Source organism: Procambarus clarkii, chromosome 15, assembly GCF_040958095.1.
Source record: "Procambarus clarkii isolate CNS0578487 chromosome 15, FALCON_Pclarkii_2.0, whole genome shotgun sequence".
Taxonomy (NCBI): Eukaryota; Metazoa; Arthropoda; class Malacostraca; order Decapoda; family Cambaridae; genus Procambarus; species Procambarus clarkii.
Window position 1 is genome coordinate 40,637,079 of NC_091164.1, and position 17,400 is coordinate 40,654,478.

Below are 17,400 nucleotides of genomic sequence, written 5' to 3' on the forward strand. Positions count from 1 at the left end.
GTTCCATCTGTATCATGTACTCATTAAAATCATGAACCCAGTAACCGCAGAGGCTTTCTCACCTCACTCAAAAACTCTAGGGAACAAAGTTAAAGACAATTTAAATAATAAATTCAACAATTATATTTTTCATGATAAGTATCATAATTTAAGCCATTCAACTTAATGTTCAAGATACAAAGTGAGTCATTATTCAGGAATTCGAGAACCCTACAATTTGACTGCCCCTGATCCTCACACAACCCTTGTAAACACGACCAAGTCACCTTAATGTTCAACTCACCAAGTGTCTGCCTATAGCTGGATAGAGGGGGAGGGAGGGGTCTGTAGTTGACAGAGACTGCCCCGCCCTGCCGGCTGACAGCCTCCCTGGCTAGGCTGTCTCCTGTTCTGTCCCTCTTTCTATGCTTTCTCAGTATATATTGGGAAACCTAGTAGCTAACTCCGCCCACAAGTAGATAGCCTCAGGCACTCTACCAAGCCACTCCTTAAACGTCGGCATGTTTGACGGACCTACCCGGCTATCAGGCTACAATTAACAGAAGCAAGGTGAAATTCGCATGATCTGACCTCAGGTCACTTGAGGTCATTAACGCTTAGAGGTGTGAGTTTCAGGTCGACAAACTGGCGCCTCTCAGATCCTGTCTCTGACTCATGTATCTCTATGTATGTAAAACTAAACCAAACACGTTTACGGTGTTACACTCCAAACAACAGGGATCAACAAAAACTGCATGATTTGCTCATCATCAGCTCTCCTGAACTGCCTGAAGAACAAGGATGTGAGAACTACTCAGGTGTAGCTCATCAACTGATTAGATCAGAGATAAACTTTAACCCTTAACATGCTCAGGGTTTAACCCTTAACATGCTCTGGGTCTAATATCCTGCCATCCCCACAGGCGCATGTCATTTTGATTTTTTTTTTTTTTTTTTTTGCTAATCTGTTGTGTTCACTGATCACGGGAAAAAAAAAATCCTATTGTACTTACTTTTGTTGCAATAGAGCCGGAAAGCTCAGTGATGACGTCACAATCTGCATGTTCGCTCATGCAGTACACGCCCCAGAGGCGTTGTGCGCGGTCCTCAAACAGCCAGAGTTGCCACAAATATATTTTCGCGCTATATATTTACAATGTCTAGGCGCAATGTATCCAATTTTTTTCACTAATTGTTTCAAATAATGTTTGAACATATTTTGTATCAATAATTGTTGCATATTTGAGTATACACAGGCGCACACAAATGTTTTCAATTACGGCAATATAATATGTCATTACAGTCTATTATATTGTATGTTCTGCTTATATTTGTATATATTTACACACACGCTATCTGCTTATATGTTTACATATTTACACACTCGCACACGCTATACACACTTTGAAGCACACTTAGAAGTTTTCTAGACTGTGGTAGTCATTGAAGCAGTCGACAGCACATAATGGGATACCACACGTTTCACACCATGTTTGCACAAGCTTCCGTTTCTTGTCTCTACGTGTCGTTGTTTTACACACCAAGCAATCACGTTGGGCTATTGTACGCTTCCCAGCTGGTGGCAAATACTTGAGTCTGTGTGCTAGGAAGCCTTCAGTGTGAGCGAAGCGTGGAGTACCAGCATGCTGCAACAGTGGGTTTATGATGGGCCGCTGAATACCTGGGACTTCTTTTGCAAACTTTCCTAATAACTGTATTGCAGCATCAAATACAAAGTCACGGAAAGTGGGCTTACGTCCAGTTCTCACAAGGTACATGTTGAAACAGTTCAGTATGCTCATGTCCACAAGATGGAAGAAAACTTTTTTCGTCCACCTACATGTCTTCCGCACACACTCTGCAGTGCCAATCATCATGTCTGATTTATCAATCAACCGCATGTTGATATTATAGTCTAAAACACAGTCTGGCTTATACACTGGTGCCTTTGTTTTATGGTTCACTTTCCCACTGTTCACCATTGTTCCATCATGAATTGTTGTCAAACACGTTCACCTCTCTTTTGTCTTTCCACCGAACTGACAGAATGTTATCACTTTTCCTTCTCTGACATTCACCAACTGCAATGTCGTTGTCAAACACAGGCATTTCCCTTCGTTGTGGCTTTACTGTACCAACCAATCCGGTTCTATTTTCTAGCAAGAACCGAGCTAGCAAGGGACTTGTATAGTAATTATCCGTGTATAAAATGTGTCCCTTGTTCATCCACGGAGCCATGATGGTCTTCACTACACTCCCCGAGAATCCATGTTCGTCGTTACCGGGAATGTCTACATCACTAGCCGAGTACAGAATCATGTGTAACACGTATCCTGTCTCACAATCACAAAGAACAAAAAATTTCAGGCCAAATCGGTTTCGTTTTGAGGGAATGTACTGTTTGAATGGAACACGTCCCTTGAAAAAGTACGAGAGATTCATCAACCACCAGCTTCTGTGCTGGTACGTAAAAATCTCTGAATTTTCCAATAACATCGTTCATGTAGTGCCTCACTCCGCCACAGTCTATCTTCAGGTGTTCGGTCCTGAACACTTCCAAAATGTAGACACCTGAGGAGTATCTGAAACCTGTCTCGTGACATATATTTCCCGAATAAAGGTGTTGGTATTGTATGGTCCTTGCTCCAATAGTCACTTATTGCATGTTTGTGACAGTGCTTCATCAACAAATAGAGTGCCAAAAACACATACATTTCCGCAACTGTGGTATTTTTCCAACGCTGCAGTCGTGAAGATTCTGTGATTTCCCTCTCAATCAGGTAAGCAGCATGCAGGTTCGTTTGGTGTACAATGTATTCCATGAGTGGTTCATCATAGAATGCTGTAAAATATTCCAACTCAGCCATGTCCTCACCTTGATTAGGGAAAAGGTTTGTAATCCCTACATCTTTATCGTCAAAGTGAGGAATATTAGGAATAAAATCGTCACCATCACTCCACTCAATTACACCAGGCGTCCTGCGAGATGCAGAGGAAAGACGGCGAGGAAGCGATGCATACCGGCGACCAGGAGCTGAATACAGTCTGCGAGAAGCACGGCGGCTACGTGCACGTGAGGTGGGTGCACGTAAGGTGGGTGCAGGTGAGGTGGATGCACGTAAGGTGGATGCACGTGAGGTGGATGCACGTGAACACGAGGGTCTTGGTCCCTCATGTGGTGCCATGCGGTGGCGCTTGGCTGGGCGAGATGCTGCTGACGCGACAATTTCTCGCCCAGTTACACCACTGGTACCAGCCACAGGCTCAATAACAACTATGATCTGAGTCACTAAACCCAGAAAAGGAGTCACCTCCCTCTGACTCGTCACCCTCAAACAGAAAATATCCACAGGAACTGTGAGGTCGTGGTAGAATTGGGGTAGAAACTGGCCGAGGAGGCATGGGTGAGCGTAGAGGCCTCGCCATGGCATGGCGAGCATTGTCACTCTCACTGCTGCTGCTACTATCACCCGACAACTGTGTATAATCCTCATCATTGTCTGAATCATCAAACACTTTCTTCACCTTCAGAGAATAATTCGTTGGGTGTATTTGCTCTGGGGTGAGGGATTGAGTGGTGCGTGCCCGTGAGGCGTTTGACCGTGCGCTCGCCATGGTGACTCGCTAAACTGAGGCCTCCCATGCCTTCGGTTCGTGAGCGGGAATTTTTTTCAAAATGGCCGCTGTTTACTATAGCCCCTGGGCAGCGTATGGGACCCCCAGCTACATCGCGGGCCATTCAAATCGTGCGCGGTACCCATAATCGTCATATGACGTGAAGCGCAGTTGACTGGTAAAACGATTTACACTTCATATGACGTGATGCGCACTTTAAGGGTTAAATAAATGTGTGAGCATCTGGCAGCAACCTGTTCTGATAACAACGATAACACCTCCTATTTTCTGGACATCAGGGTTTAAGAGATGCAAGCACCTGTTCGACACACAAAAGATGAGTAGTAGTACAGAGGGTCCACAAAGTGGATATGCTGCTGCTGTCACCTGGAGGGCCAGATTTCACACATAATAATGAGTTAGTAAGTTATTATGCTGTATTCTATTATATATCATATAAATACATTGCCCAATGGCAATACTGTTCAGTATTTCTTATGTCCCTTTATACAAAAAGCCGACAACCACTTTTTGTTTTTTGTTTTTACTTTTTTTCTCGTTTGTTTCTATGTGGATTTTGTTGTGACTTCTACATCTTGGAGAATACATATCAGGCACTAAGCATGTGAAGTTTGGAACAAAATTGGTTTACATAATAATCAGCCACACGTGGCCGAAGTTGTGACTTTTTTTTTTTAGCCAATTATTTGCAGAGTTCAAACACTATTCTCTTTGTCTATTTAGCTGGTATTCATGAATGAGGACCAGATGAGGGCCTTATCACTAATAAATGGGCAATAAAGTTATTGCAATATAAGTGTTTCGTTATAATAACATAAGAACATAAGAATGACGGTAACTGCAGAAGGCCTATTAGCCCATACGAGGCAGCTTATATCCACCCAATCTCATTCATATATATATGTCTAACTTACTGTTTGACAGTTTAAGGGACCCAGTGTATGTTTTTCAGTTATCCCTAACTTATCCATATATTTTGTTATTTGGGGGGGGGGTATTTTTTCGTGACTTCATTTCAACATATATTGACCTACAACTTTCACATATTCGAGTATGAATGCCAAGCAATCTTAATTATAACCTACAAGATATGTCATAAATTAGAAGTACTGTACTATATTCAATGTCGAGAACTTTAAATGCGTTTTGCTCTATGAAAAACATTTTCAACTTTGAGACTTAATAAAAAAATCAGTTTCTGACTGATTCTCACCATTTTTACATATTATGTGCAAAGTTCTTAGTGCTAAGGTTCCTAGTGAATCGATTTGTCAAAAAGCCATAACATTTGGAATTTTAAATATTTTTTTGTATAAATTTGGCACATATTTGGATGGCTACATTTAAAAAATGTTTTACAGTAAACTATACTCTAAAACAGTGATTTTCTCACTAGCAATTGAACGTTATATGCCATTCTGAGACCATAATGAATAAAATAACAATTGGTGATATTGTAAGATATTTATACCAATTTGGAATTGTGAATTTATATATATATATATATTTTTTTTTTTTTTCTTTTTTCCGTTCATGTTGTGAAGTTGATTTATAAGGAAAAGTTGGAGCATTTGCCATGAGGATTCTGCACAAAAACTGAGTGCGTATGAGGAAGTTTCGGTGCCCATGCACCAGGCCCCTTAATACGCTCACCGTCACTGGTTAATGACAATATCATGATTAATGCACTCACCATCTCTAGTTATTGACATCAACATGATTAAACACACACACTGGTAGTACAGTAATAATAAAATTGTCCTTACCATCATTAATGGGCAGAAGTTGTGTTTGCTATCGTCCTGGGTAGCAGAACAGAGACTGGAAGCAGTATTACCTGTTAGGGGAAAATAAAACAAATTTAAGGTTTCTATGACTAAAATTTTCCCACCAAAACATAGAACATATTTACCAAAAAAATTTAATTTTTTATAGGTATTGTGCTTAGAGCAGAAGGAGGGTGGGCAGAAGTAAGGAAGGTGGGCAGGAGTATGGAGGGTGGGCAGCATGAATAAGGAGGGTGGGCAGGAGTAAGGAGGGTGGGCAGGAGTAAGGAGGGTGGGCAGGAGTAAAGATGGTGGGCAGGAATAAGGAGAGTGGGCAGGAGTAAGGAGGGTGGGCAGGAATAAGGAGGGTAGCCAGGAGAAAGGAGGGTGGGCAGGAGTAAAGAGGGTAGCCAGGAGTAAGGAGGATGGGCAGGAGTAAGGAGGGTGGGCAGGAGTAAGGAGGGTGGGCAGGAATGGGGAAGGGGGTATGGGCATGTTCTCGGCTGCCTCCCCTCCCGTCTCAAACAGCCTACGTAATACAAACCACGTGCATTAACCCTTAAGCTGCTACAGCCTGGCCTATAAAAGCTGGGGCTGGGCAAAAAAATATTTGAATTATGTGAAAATTAATACTAAATGTTGAACAAATCTCCAGCTTATTTGCTTAAGCATCAAGAAAGTTTCACCCCAATGTTTTCAGAAATGTACTTTAGACAATTTTTTTTAACAAGGAGAACATTTTGTTGATAAGGAGAACAGCTCCTATAAAATGGAACTGAGGGATAATGCAGTAATAAAGAGATGCAAACACCTGTTCAATGTACAAAGAAGAATAGTAGCAAGAAGTGTCCATAAAGTGGATATGCAGCTGGTGCCTTTATAGCATTGCTGAGTAATACATAATAATACCAATAATAATGAGTATGTTATCATGCCCTATTTTGTTATATATCATAAAAATGCATTGCCTAATGTTAATATCTGTTACTTTCACCAAAGTCTAATAAATATTTTTTGGGGGTATATTTTTTTTTCTAATTTGTTTATTATCTGATGTTGTTATAACCTCTACATCCTAGAGAATGCATACCCATCCCTAACTATGTCAAGATAGAATGAAATTGGTTATCAAATAAACCAGTCACAACTGGCAGAAATTGGGACTTTGAATTTTTTCAACTGAATTTTTCACAGATTTCAAATTCTATTTTCTTTGTCTCTTTAGGCGGTTTTGATGATTAGGGACCAGATTAGGGCTTTATCACTTTTATAAAGTATACATTTTTATCCCCTAAATCATTACAATTATCCCAATATTTTGTTTTTTGAGGTTATTTTTTTCTTGACACCATTCCAACACACATTGACCTACAACTTTCACATACTCGAGTACGAATGTCAAACAACGTTTATTAAAACATATAAGTAAATTAATGAATTAGAACTACCTGATTCATTGTCGATAACTTCAATTATCTCAAAAACTAGAGTTTCAACTTTGAGTCAGCTTCAAAAATATCCAGTTTCTTGACCAATTATTCATCACATTTTACAAATAATGTGCACAGCTGTCCTGTTCTACAAATCTTATTAGAATGGACTTTTCACAAACCCTAACGTTTGAAATTATCCTTTTTCTAAATTTGGTGCATAATTCAAATCGCCACATTGACAATTTTTTTAGTAACTAAACTGAGAACATATATTCTAAATCTATGAAATGAAGATCATATACTATCTGAGAGCATAATAACACAAAGGAAGGAACATAATGGTGATAGTTTATATTTTTGCAGCTGCTTTCAAAATCTGAAAGTTTTCAATATTCACTTTTATAATTATTATTTATTTTTCTTAATTTTCAAGTTACGTTTGTGATCATTTAGACAAAGTTGCAGGATTTGCTAGTATGCACAAAAAATTGGAAAGCATTAGAGCAAATTTGAGAAATTGAACTTTGCCATCAGGTCCTGTTGTATATGTATGCCATGGACAGCTCAAGCATCATGAAAGTTTCATCCCAATATTTTTAGAAATGTATTTACAAAAAAAAATTAAAAAGGAGAACAGCTCCATTTAACTGGAACTGAGGGATAATGCAGTAATAAAGAGATGCAAGCACTTGCCCGATGCACAAAGAAGAATAGTAGCAAGAAGTGTCCACAAAGTGGATATGCAGCTGGTGCCTGTATAGCATTGCCGAGTAATACATAATAATACCAATAATAATGAGTACGTTATCATGCTCTATTTTGTTATACAGAGCACCACTTGGTTTCCGAACCCCTTGGGGACGAGACCCGTCGGTTAACATGTAAGTTCATATACGAGAAATAGAGGGGAAAAAATAAACTAGAAATGTAAAAAGAAATTTTTCTGAAAAATTCATGAAAAAACTCTAGGGAAAAAAATCGACAGGTCCATAGCATAAATGCGATCGTGTTTTGTTTGTACTCACCAATAAGTGAAGTCCTGATCCGCTTTATAAAAGTCCTTAATTGTTCCTAACTGATTATTAAGACGTCTGGCAAACATCCTCTGGATGTTTGCCAGCCTGCAGACACATCCTGCCAGCCTGCAGGCACATCCTGCCAGCCTGCAGGCACATCCTGCCAGCCTGCAGGCACATCCTGCCAGCCTGCAGGCACATCCTGCCAGCCTGCAGGCACATCCTGCCAGCCTGCAGGCACATCCTGCCAGCCTGCAGGCACATCCTGCCAGCCTGCAGGCACATCCTGCCAGCCTGCAGGCACATCCTGCCAGCCTGCAGGCACATCCTGCCAGCCTGCAGGCACATCCTGCCAGCCTGCAGGCACATCCTGCCAGTCTGCAGGCACATCCTGCCAGCCTGCAGGCACATCCTGCCTAAAATATACGATGATGTACTGTACATTTAAGAAACAAATCTGGGTCACAGGTCTGTGGAGTGTGGTTAGGCTTACGGAGTCAGCCGGTCCCTCCCCCACCACCAACACACCTCCCCCTCTCCCCCCACCCCAAACCCATACACACACACACACTCTCAAAGGTCACGTGGTTCACGGTTCACTTCAACACCCATATATCGCTTCCTGCCTGCCTGCCTCCTTCCCAGCCTGCAAGCCTGCCTGCCTCCTTCCCAGCCTGCCTGCCTGCCTGCCTGCCTCCTTCCCAGCCAGCCTGCCTGCCTGCCTCCTTCCCAGCCAGCCTGCCTGCCTGCCTCCTTCCCAGCCAGCCTGCCTGCCTGCCTCCTTCCCAGCCTGCAAGCCTGCCTGCCTCCTTCCCAGCCTGCAAGCCTGCCTGCCTCCTTCCCAGCCTGCCAGCCTGCCTGCCTCCTTCCCAGCCTGCAAGCCTGCCTGCCTCCTTCCCAGCCTGCAAGCCTGCCTGCCTCCTTCCCAGCCTGCAAGCCTGCCTGCCTCCTTCCCAGCCTGCAAGCCTGCCTGCCTCCTTCCCAGCCTGCAAGCCTGCCTGCCTGCCATCATGCTAACGGGTAGTGTGTGTTAGGCTTATCTTCGGGAATGAGCCGGTCTCGCCCCCACCACCCGCCCCCCTACATCCCATACTCTCTTTTAAAGGTCACGCGGTTCAACCGCATGACTACCACTCACTCCCTGCCTGCCAGCCTCCCTGCAAGCTAGCCTTCCTGCCTGCCTGCCTGCCTGCCTGCCTGCCTGTGCCTGCCTGCCTGTGCCTGCCTGCCTGTGCCTGCCTGCCTGCCTGCCTTTCCCTCCCTAATTCTCACTACTTCCGTCCCTTCCTGCCTACCTCCTAGCATCTCTCCCTACCTCCCCCTCCCTCTTAGCATCTCTCCCTCCCTCCCTCCTAGCATCTCTCTCTCCCTCCCTCCCTTTCTGACTAATTCTCCCCCCCTCTCACTGATTCTCCCCCCTTTCTCATACTGCCTCCCACCTAAGCTCCCTCATCCATCCACCCACTGGTCAGCCATCACTGACGCAATGCGTGCATTTGGAGCCGACATGGTGCACAGATGTTTCTTGATTGTGCAGATATGTAAAACAAAAGCACAGAATGAACATTCCAGCCTTATGGCAATTCAAAATAATAGGAATAATAGGCCGTGAATCTGTGAAGTCACAGTGGGCAAACTGGACCATCTCCCACCCACCACCACAAGCCGGCGTGACGCTTGGCGGACCCCTTCCTACCCGAACTTTGTTCGGGTAGGAAGGGGTCCGAACTTTGTTCTACCCGAACTGTTCATGCATGTTCTACCATGCTACCCGAACTTCGGGTAGCATGTTCTACCATGCTACCCGAACTTTGTTCGGGTAGCATGACTCCCCAACCCCAATCGAGAAACTGGAAGTTTCGTATAACTAAAGTTCGGAAACCAAGTGGTGCTTTGTATATCATAAAAATGCATTGCCTAATGTTAATATCTGTTACTTTCACCAATGTCCATTTTTTTGTCTCCTTTGTTTATTATCTGATTTTGTTGTAATCTCTACATCCTGGAGAGTACATACCCATCCCCAAACTATGTCAAGATAGAATGAAATTGGTCACCAAATAAATCAGTCACACCTGGCAGAACTTGGGACTGAATTTTTTGACAGTTTTTCAGATTTCAAATTCTATTTTCTTTGTATCTTTAGGTGGTTTTGATGATTAGGGACCAGATTAGGGCTTTATAACTTTTTATACAGAATACATTTTTATCCCCTAAATCCCTAGTTAATCCCTATATTTTATTTCTTGGGGAGGGGGGGTATTTTTTCTTGACCTCATTATAACACATATTGACCTAAAAGTTTAATATTCGAGTACGAATGCCAAACAACCTTTAATAAAACATATAAGTAAATTAATGAATAAGAACTAAATTATTCATTGTCGATAACTTCAACTTCAATTATCTCTAAAACTAGAGTTTCAACTTTGAGTCAGTTTTAAAAAATCCAGTTTCTGACCAATTCTCACCATTTTTTACAAATAATGTGCACAGCTGTCTCTTTTACAATCCTATTAGAATGGATTTTTCCCAAACCCTAAATGTTTGGAGTTATCAATTTTTTTTCTAAGTGTGGCATATAATTCAAATGCCACATTGACAATTTTTTTTACAGTAAACTAAACTGAAAACATACATTCTAAATCTATGAAAATGAAGATCATATACTACTCTGAGAGCATAATAACACCAAAGGAATAATTGGTGATAGTTTATATTTTTCCAACAGATTTAAAAATCTGATGTTCTCAATATTCAATTTTATAATTATTTTTTATTTCTTATCTTTTAAGTTACATTTGTGATCATTTAGACAAAGTTGCAGGAATTGCTAGTATGCACAAAAAATTGGAAAGCATTAGAGCAAATTTGAGAAACTGAACTTTGCCATCAGGTCCTGTCGTATATGCTCCCAAAATATGGTGTATATGGTCCCGAAACACTATGCGTGCTAGTGGCTTTACAAGAATGGTAATTTAACTTAATTTCTAAATTCTCTGTTAACCCCCCAATATATCTTCTTGTAAATAAATAAATAAATAAATATGTATGCCATGCACAGCTTAACCCTTCAATTGCGCATCGCATCATATGATGCTTTGACCGACTTGCAGTAAATTGCGCATCGCATCATGTGATGCTTTGGAGTACTATGCAAGATTTAAACGGCCCGCGGATACACGGGGTTCACCACACCTTCATCAGGGCTCTTGTAAACAGACGCCATTTTTTTTTAAAATCGTGGGCCAAACTCCCGGGTGTTAGGGGCCTCAGTATTGAGTCAGCTACCAAGCCTGATGCACGCAGCATGAGCTCACAGCACTGCTGTTCAGCTTGTGAAAACAACATCGCCTAAAAATGCCATAATATACTTGTTCATGCTATTATGTAGCGATGATATTATTACAGAAGACCCCTGACTGTGATAAAACTGACCAGGGTTCTGATAATAGCAGGATTGTGGTGATATTTGGCGCTGTGCGCCATGGAGGGAGGAGTAATGCTGTGGGAGGGAGGATGGTGGCGTTGTCTTTTGAGTGTGTGTGGCCACCTTTTATTGACTGCACTCACCATACCAGCTTAGTGGTTCGCTATGGTGAACACAAATGTAGATACTTATATATAACGTGTGTATAGTGTGAGATAATAGCGAGAGTAGGAGGTTGGGACCCGCCATTTTGGTGAGGGTGGAGCGTCGTCTGCAGGATTTATCATGTTGTTTACTGATGATCACGATGGTCTTTAGGCACCATACCAGTTTACTTGTACAAGTATGGTGAATAAAACAGGTAGATATTTATATATAATGTGTGTATATAGCGTAATAACACCACAAACAGTATTGTTGTAGGAGAAATATTAGTGCGTCTGGCCGTGAGGGCGGCCGCCACCAGCTGACTGTGTGAGTAGCTACATCTCTGTGCCTTTACTCACCATACAAGCTTAGATGTACAGTTATGGTGAACAAAACATGTAAATACTTACATATAACGTCTGTATATAAAAGCAAAAACAGTATGGTGGGTGGAGAATGGTGGCAAGTCAGGTGAGGGAGGGAGTGGCAGCCAGTGGCAGCCAGTCACTGCCTGCCACTGCCACTGCCACTCAGCATACCAACTTAGTGGTTCGTTATGGTTAACAAACCATGCAGATACTTACATATAACCTGTGTATATAGTGTAATAACCGACAAAGTACTTGTTCACTGTTTGATGAACATAATTGAATCAACAATATGCACACCATATTTTTGAGTACAGCGATGATTCACTCATTTTATTATATAAATTATCACACTACACACTATTGAATAATATTACAACAAAAAAACTACGAAAAATCAATCAGACATTGAAATAATTAGGTAATTATCTCTTTGTGGAAACTCTGGCCTGACAGCTGGCGATCAACAGACCGCCTGGGACGCACGCTCAGTCAGCGCCTGATTTTTGTCAAACTTCCCCGCCCTATAATGGGTAATATATGCCACTTACGATTTTTTTATTATTTTTCCCGTGATCAGTGAACACAAATTAACAGGTTAGGAAGAAAAAATAATTTTTTTTTTTTTTTTTGGTATGCGCCTGTGGGTGTCAAATGGTATATAGCTATGCGCCATTTAAGGGTTAAGTGTTAATACAGAACTGTACTGTATAAAATGTATAAAACTTCAAACTAACAATAATAATATTTTAAATAAAACAATTTGTAAGTTAATTCTATTAGAAATGTTGCTGAAAGACTTGCTGTAAAGTTAAACATAGACAATTTCAAGGCTAGCACTGAATAGGTATGTCGATTTAAAGAGAGGCAATGCATCATTAACAAGAAAATTTGTGGCGAGGCATTAAGTGCAGATGTTGGAAGTGATAATGCATATAAGTATAAACTTTCTCAGCACATGATATCTAATAATCTAAGCTGATTTTAAGTGTACAAAGCAGATGAAACAGGCTTTAACTGAAAGATATGTATATAATAAGATATATGATATTTAACTGAAACTATATATTATGAAAGATATTGTAATGAAGCTCACAACAAAGAAACAAACTAAGATTCAAAAGTTTTTGGTATGGTTTCACAGTAGGCCTACAGGACCAGCACCCAGCACTAGCAAGGACTCACCTTCCAAGGATGTCCAGGCAACTGGACCAGCACCCAGCACTAGCAAGGACTCACCTTCCAAGGATGCTCAGGCAACTGGACCAGCACCCAGCACTAGCAAGGACACACCTTCTGAGGATGCCCAGGCCACTAGACCAGCACCCAGCACTAGCCATAACTTACCTGGGAGTGCCAATTGAGCTGTACAGCACAGTTTTAATGACATTAAATGTACAAAGTGTAGTTTATATGATATAAGTGTACTGCAGTAGTGTGATTCTAGTGGTCTGTACTTTATGTACAGACTGTAGTGTATAATGTACATTTGTTAGAAAAGTTACTGTTCTTTAAACAATTTATATTCATATGTGTGGCACTCTCAGGATATTAAGGCTAACAAAGTTTGCACTACAAAACTCAACTGGTAGGGTAAGTACAGTACTGTAACGTGTAATATCAATTTATTTCATTGCAATTCAAATTCTTTGTTATTTAAATTTTTCAAAAGGCAAATGTGTACTGGCATATGTATTATTAATTTTTTTTTGGGGGGGAAGGGGAATGCTGGGGCCGGATTGATGGAATGAATTCCACACTGAAATGAATCGGCTACGCCCCCATATAGTTCGTTCAAGCGAGGGCACACTGTATTACTCATATAATTTCTACATTTACTGTCTACATTTAATGTCATTTAATTTCATGCATTTCTTTGATAAAATGTTTACTCGTATCCTTTATGATCTTGGTTATTTGTAAGTGTTGGCCCCATTAACCTTAAATTATAGTATGTTTATGTTACTCTATGTTCTGATATGTTCCAAGAAAATGTCATGAGGAGCAGTTCTAAATTACACCTTGTATTTCCATTCTGTAATTAATGTAAATAAACTACTGTACTGTTGCTAGAACTACTGACTCCATAATGTAATAATCTATGCCTGTACTCTGACTATACTCTGTACCTGTAAAGTAAGGCTGTAAAGTACCTGTACACATTTTTTGTCAATTTTACTGTAAATTATCTACTTAAAATTATCTGTTAGTTTAAGGACTTCCCCGAAACTCTATGCGTGCTAGTGGCTTTACAAGAATGTAAAATCAACTTCATTTCTATGTTCTCTCTTAACCCCCAATGTACCTTCTTGTATATAAATAAATAAATGCTTGTCATCCTTATGTATCACCTTTGTATTAATTTTTTATTTTCCTTGAACATTCTCATTTTGTTAGCTTACTTCTCTTATAGTATTAAGTGTTTTACCCCATCACAACAATAATTAAAAAATTTCTATATTACTATTAATTTTGCCCGAAACGCTTTGTGTAATAGTGCCTTCATTAGTACAGTATGTGTAACTGCTGTCCCTTCAATTGAACAATACTCTTATTACACATAGAAATCACAATAGCGTGATGCATCAAATTTTTTTATTTATTTATTTAATTATTTAATTATTTATATACAAGAAGGTACATTGGGTTTGTGAGAATACATAGCATGGTATTTACAATCTTGTAAAGCCACTAGTATGCGCAGCGTTTCGGGCAGGTCCTTAATCTAACAGATAATTTTAAGTAGGTAAATTCTAGCGGAATTGATAAAATGATAACAGATACATTGCAAGAAAGAAAAAAAGTTAGATGAGAGAGATTAGTAGGAATATTAGAGCACATTGGTATATTAAAGTTCTGATTGATTGCATTGACAGCTTGATTGGTAATTTAAACAAAGATTAATAGGCACCATACAGCAAATTGAAAGCACATATAAGAAGACAGCAATGATCACAATGGTAAAGTTGTTTGGGTTGGGTTCATGAAGATTGGGAGATTGGGTAGCACTAGATACATTGCAATTTTAAAGCAACAAGGTAAAAAAACTATGCAGATGAGATTAGGTACTTTTTAGTTTTGTTTTTGAATGACACAAAAGTTGGACAGCTTTTCAATTCATTAGGGAGTGAGTTCCATAGACTAGATCCCATTATTTGCATAGATTGTGTGTATAGATTAAGTTTGACTCTGGGGATAACAAAGCGATATTTATTTCTGTTGTGGTGATAATGGGTCCTATTATATCTGTCCAGGGAGAGTTTCAGAACATAATTTGCATTTAAGAACAGGCCTTTGTAAATGTAGTTGACACAAGAGAATGTGTGGAGTGAGATTATGTTTAGCATGTTTAGGGAGTTAAACAAGGGGGCCGAGTGTTGTCTGAAAACAGAATTTGTTATTATTCTGATAGCAGATTTTTGCTGGGGGATGATGGACCTGAGGTGGTTTGCAGTGGTTGAACCCCATGCACAGATACCATAATTAAGATAGTGATAGATTAGTGCATAATATAGTGAGATGAGAGCAGAGTTAGGTACATAGTATCTGATTTTGGAGAGTATACCAACTGTTTTAGAGACTTTCTTAGTTATGTGTTGTATGTAGGTGCTGAAGTTGAGTCTCTTATCTAGGAATAGGCCAAGAAACTTTCCATCATTTCTATTACTAATGTTAACATTGTCTGTGTGAAGCTGAATTGCATTTGTTGATTTGCTTCCAAATAAGATGTAGTAGGTCTTTTCTATGTTAAGTGTTAGTTTGTTGGTTGACATCCATAAGTGGACTTTTTTTTAGTTCATTATTAACAGCATTATTTAGTGTATGTGGGTTGGGGTTAGAGTAGATAAAGGTAGTATCATCAGCAAACAATATAGGTTTCAGAATGTTGGTGACATTAGGCAGACCAATGATGTATATAAGAAATAGGAGAGGTCCCAAGATGCTGCCCTGTGGCACTCCAATGGTTATTGGTAGAGTAGGAGAGGATATATCATTGATAACTACACATTGGTGTCTATCACTAAGATAGGATTGGATATAGTCCAGGGCATGGCCTCGGACTCCATAATGATGCAATTTACATAAGAGGTAGTTGTGATTAACAGTATCAAAGGCCTTTTTCAGGTTAATGAAGAGTCCAATCGTTAACTCATTTTTGTCAAGGGCTGAGTAAATTATATCAAGGAGACTAATAATTGCGTTGCTAGTACTCTTTTTGGGAACGGAAGCCAACCTGACAGGGGCCGGGTATGTCGAATTTTACAAGGTAGGAGTAGAGCTGTTTGTAGATAATTTTTTCAAATATTTTTGATAGTATGGGTAGGTTTGATATGAACAAATTTGAAATGAGTTTGTTTGTTTGTTTGTTTCATTTCAAGTTTGATATGAACAAATCCACAAGAGCCGTGACGATGGTTCGAACCTACGTCCGAGTGTGTGTAATGAAGTAAGGGCGAAGAGGTAGAACAGATTATTGACAGAGCTCAGGTGCATGGGGGAATTGTGTAAAAACCTGGTTTGTGTCTTGGAGAGACTGCAGGATCCGTGGTAGGTCAAGTTGATTTCTCGGTTGCAATTCTTATCCGTGTCATAGCTCAGTCGATTAACCACCATGCTGCGCCGAGTTTATTGTGAAATTCCCCCTGTGCGCATGAAATAAAGTGTTCCCAAAAATTCATTTTTTCTTTGTAAAATGATAAATTCCCTTCCCAGAACATGTCTGTGAGGAGATGGTTCACCAGCTCACTTACAATAGTGCTCTTATGCCTGTGGAGGCCAGTACACTTGTTAAGTGTGCGGACTTAAGCTTGGTAACCAGCAACCGAAACATCTAGTGTTTGGGCTCATGTGAGAGCCCCAGTCATCAGCAGTCCAGAAATGTTACCCTGGCCGGAGTAGCACGTCTGTGGACAGAGATATGCCGATAGCATCATCTCATAGCATGATGATATGAGAGTAGCAGAGATATGCCGATAGCAACCAGGAGGCCTGGTCGACGACCGGGCCGCGGGGACACTAAGCCCCGGAAGCACCTCAAGGTAACCTCATTGTATGGCTTGAGCGAGACTCAACTTTGCGCGGGAACAGCTAGGCCCGAGGCGTGGGGTGAGCTGTGGGCCACCCGCGCGCTAGCCAGTCGTCGTCATGGAAACAGCCGCCATCTTAGTAAACATCTTGAGCCGCCATGTTATTCGGCCATCTTGGAGTTGCCCTAGGGGCTGTGCTACACCGTCGCTGATTGGTTGAGAGGGGTAGGCCACTGTATGCCTTCCTCTCATTGGTTATTTCGAGGAGAACGCGGGTGTAAGCGTCATTCTGAACATAGCTGCCACTTTGTCAAGACGCTCTCTGTACTCAATTCGGCCAAATTGAGTATAGGGCGTCGTGGTGGCTTGATTACTCAACTGCTTCACCTCCTGCTTCATCGACGATGGGGGTCGTCACAGAATCCGGCCGAAGTTGTTGCTTGGATTGGAGAAAGACATTGTGTACAGTGGGTAGAGGTACAGTGATCTGGGATTGTGGGGTAATGTGCATACGAGCAGTAACAGACTTGCAGATCCCATACCAGTGATTATTAATAATACCTGCTAGTACTCTGTAGCAGTCGATGGGAACGGGGAA

General features: G+C 40.9%; 1 protein-coding gene across 1 annotated transcript in view; it reads right to left on the bottom strand.

Moving 5' to 3' along the window:
* Positions 1-17,400, bottom strand: part of LOC123748564 (uncharacterized) — a 194,174-nt gene that overhangs the window by 106,719 nt on the left and 70,055 nt on the right. Inside the window, exon 2 of the mRNA XM_069325022.1 lies at positions 5,382-5,452. Within this exon, the coding sequence (XP_069181123.1) occupies positions 5,382-5,387 (6 nt within the window). The 5' untranslated portion in view covers positions 5,388-5,452. The remainder of the gene's footprint in view (positions 1-5,381; positions 5,453-17,400) is intronic.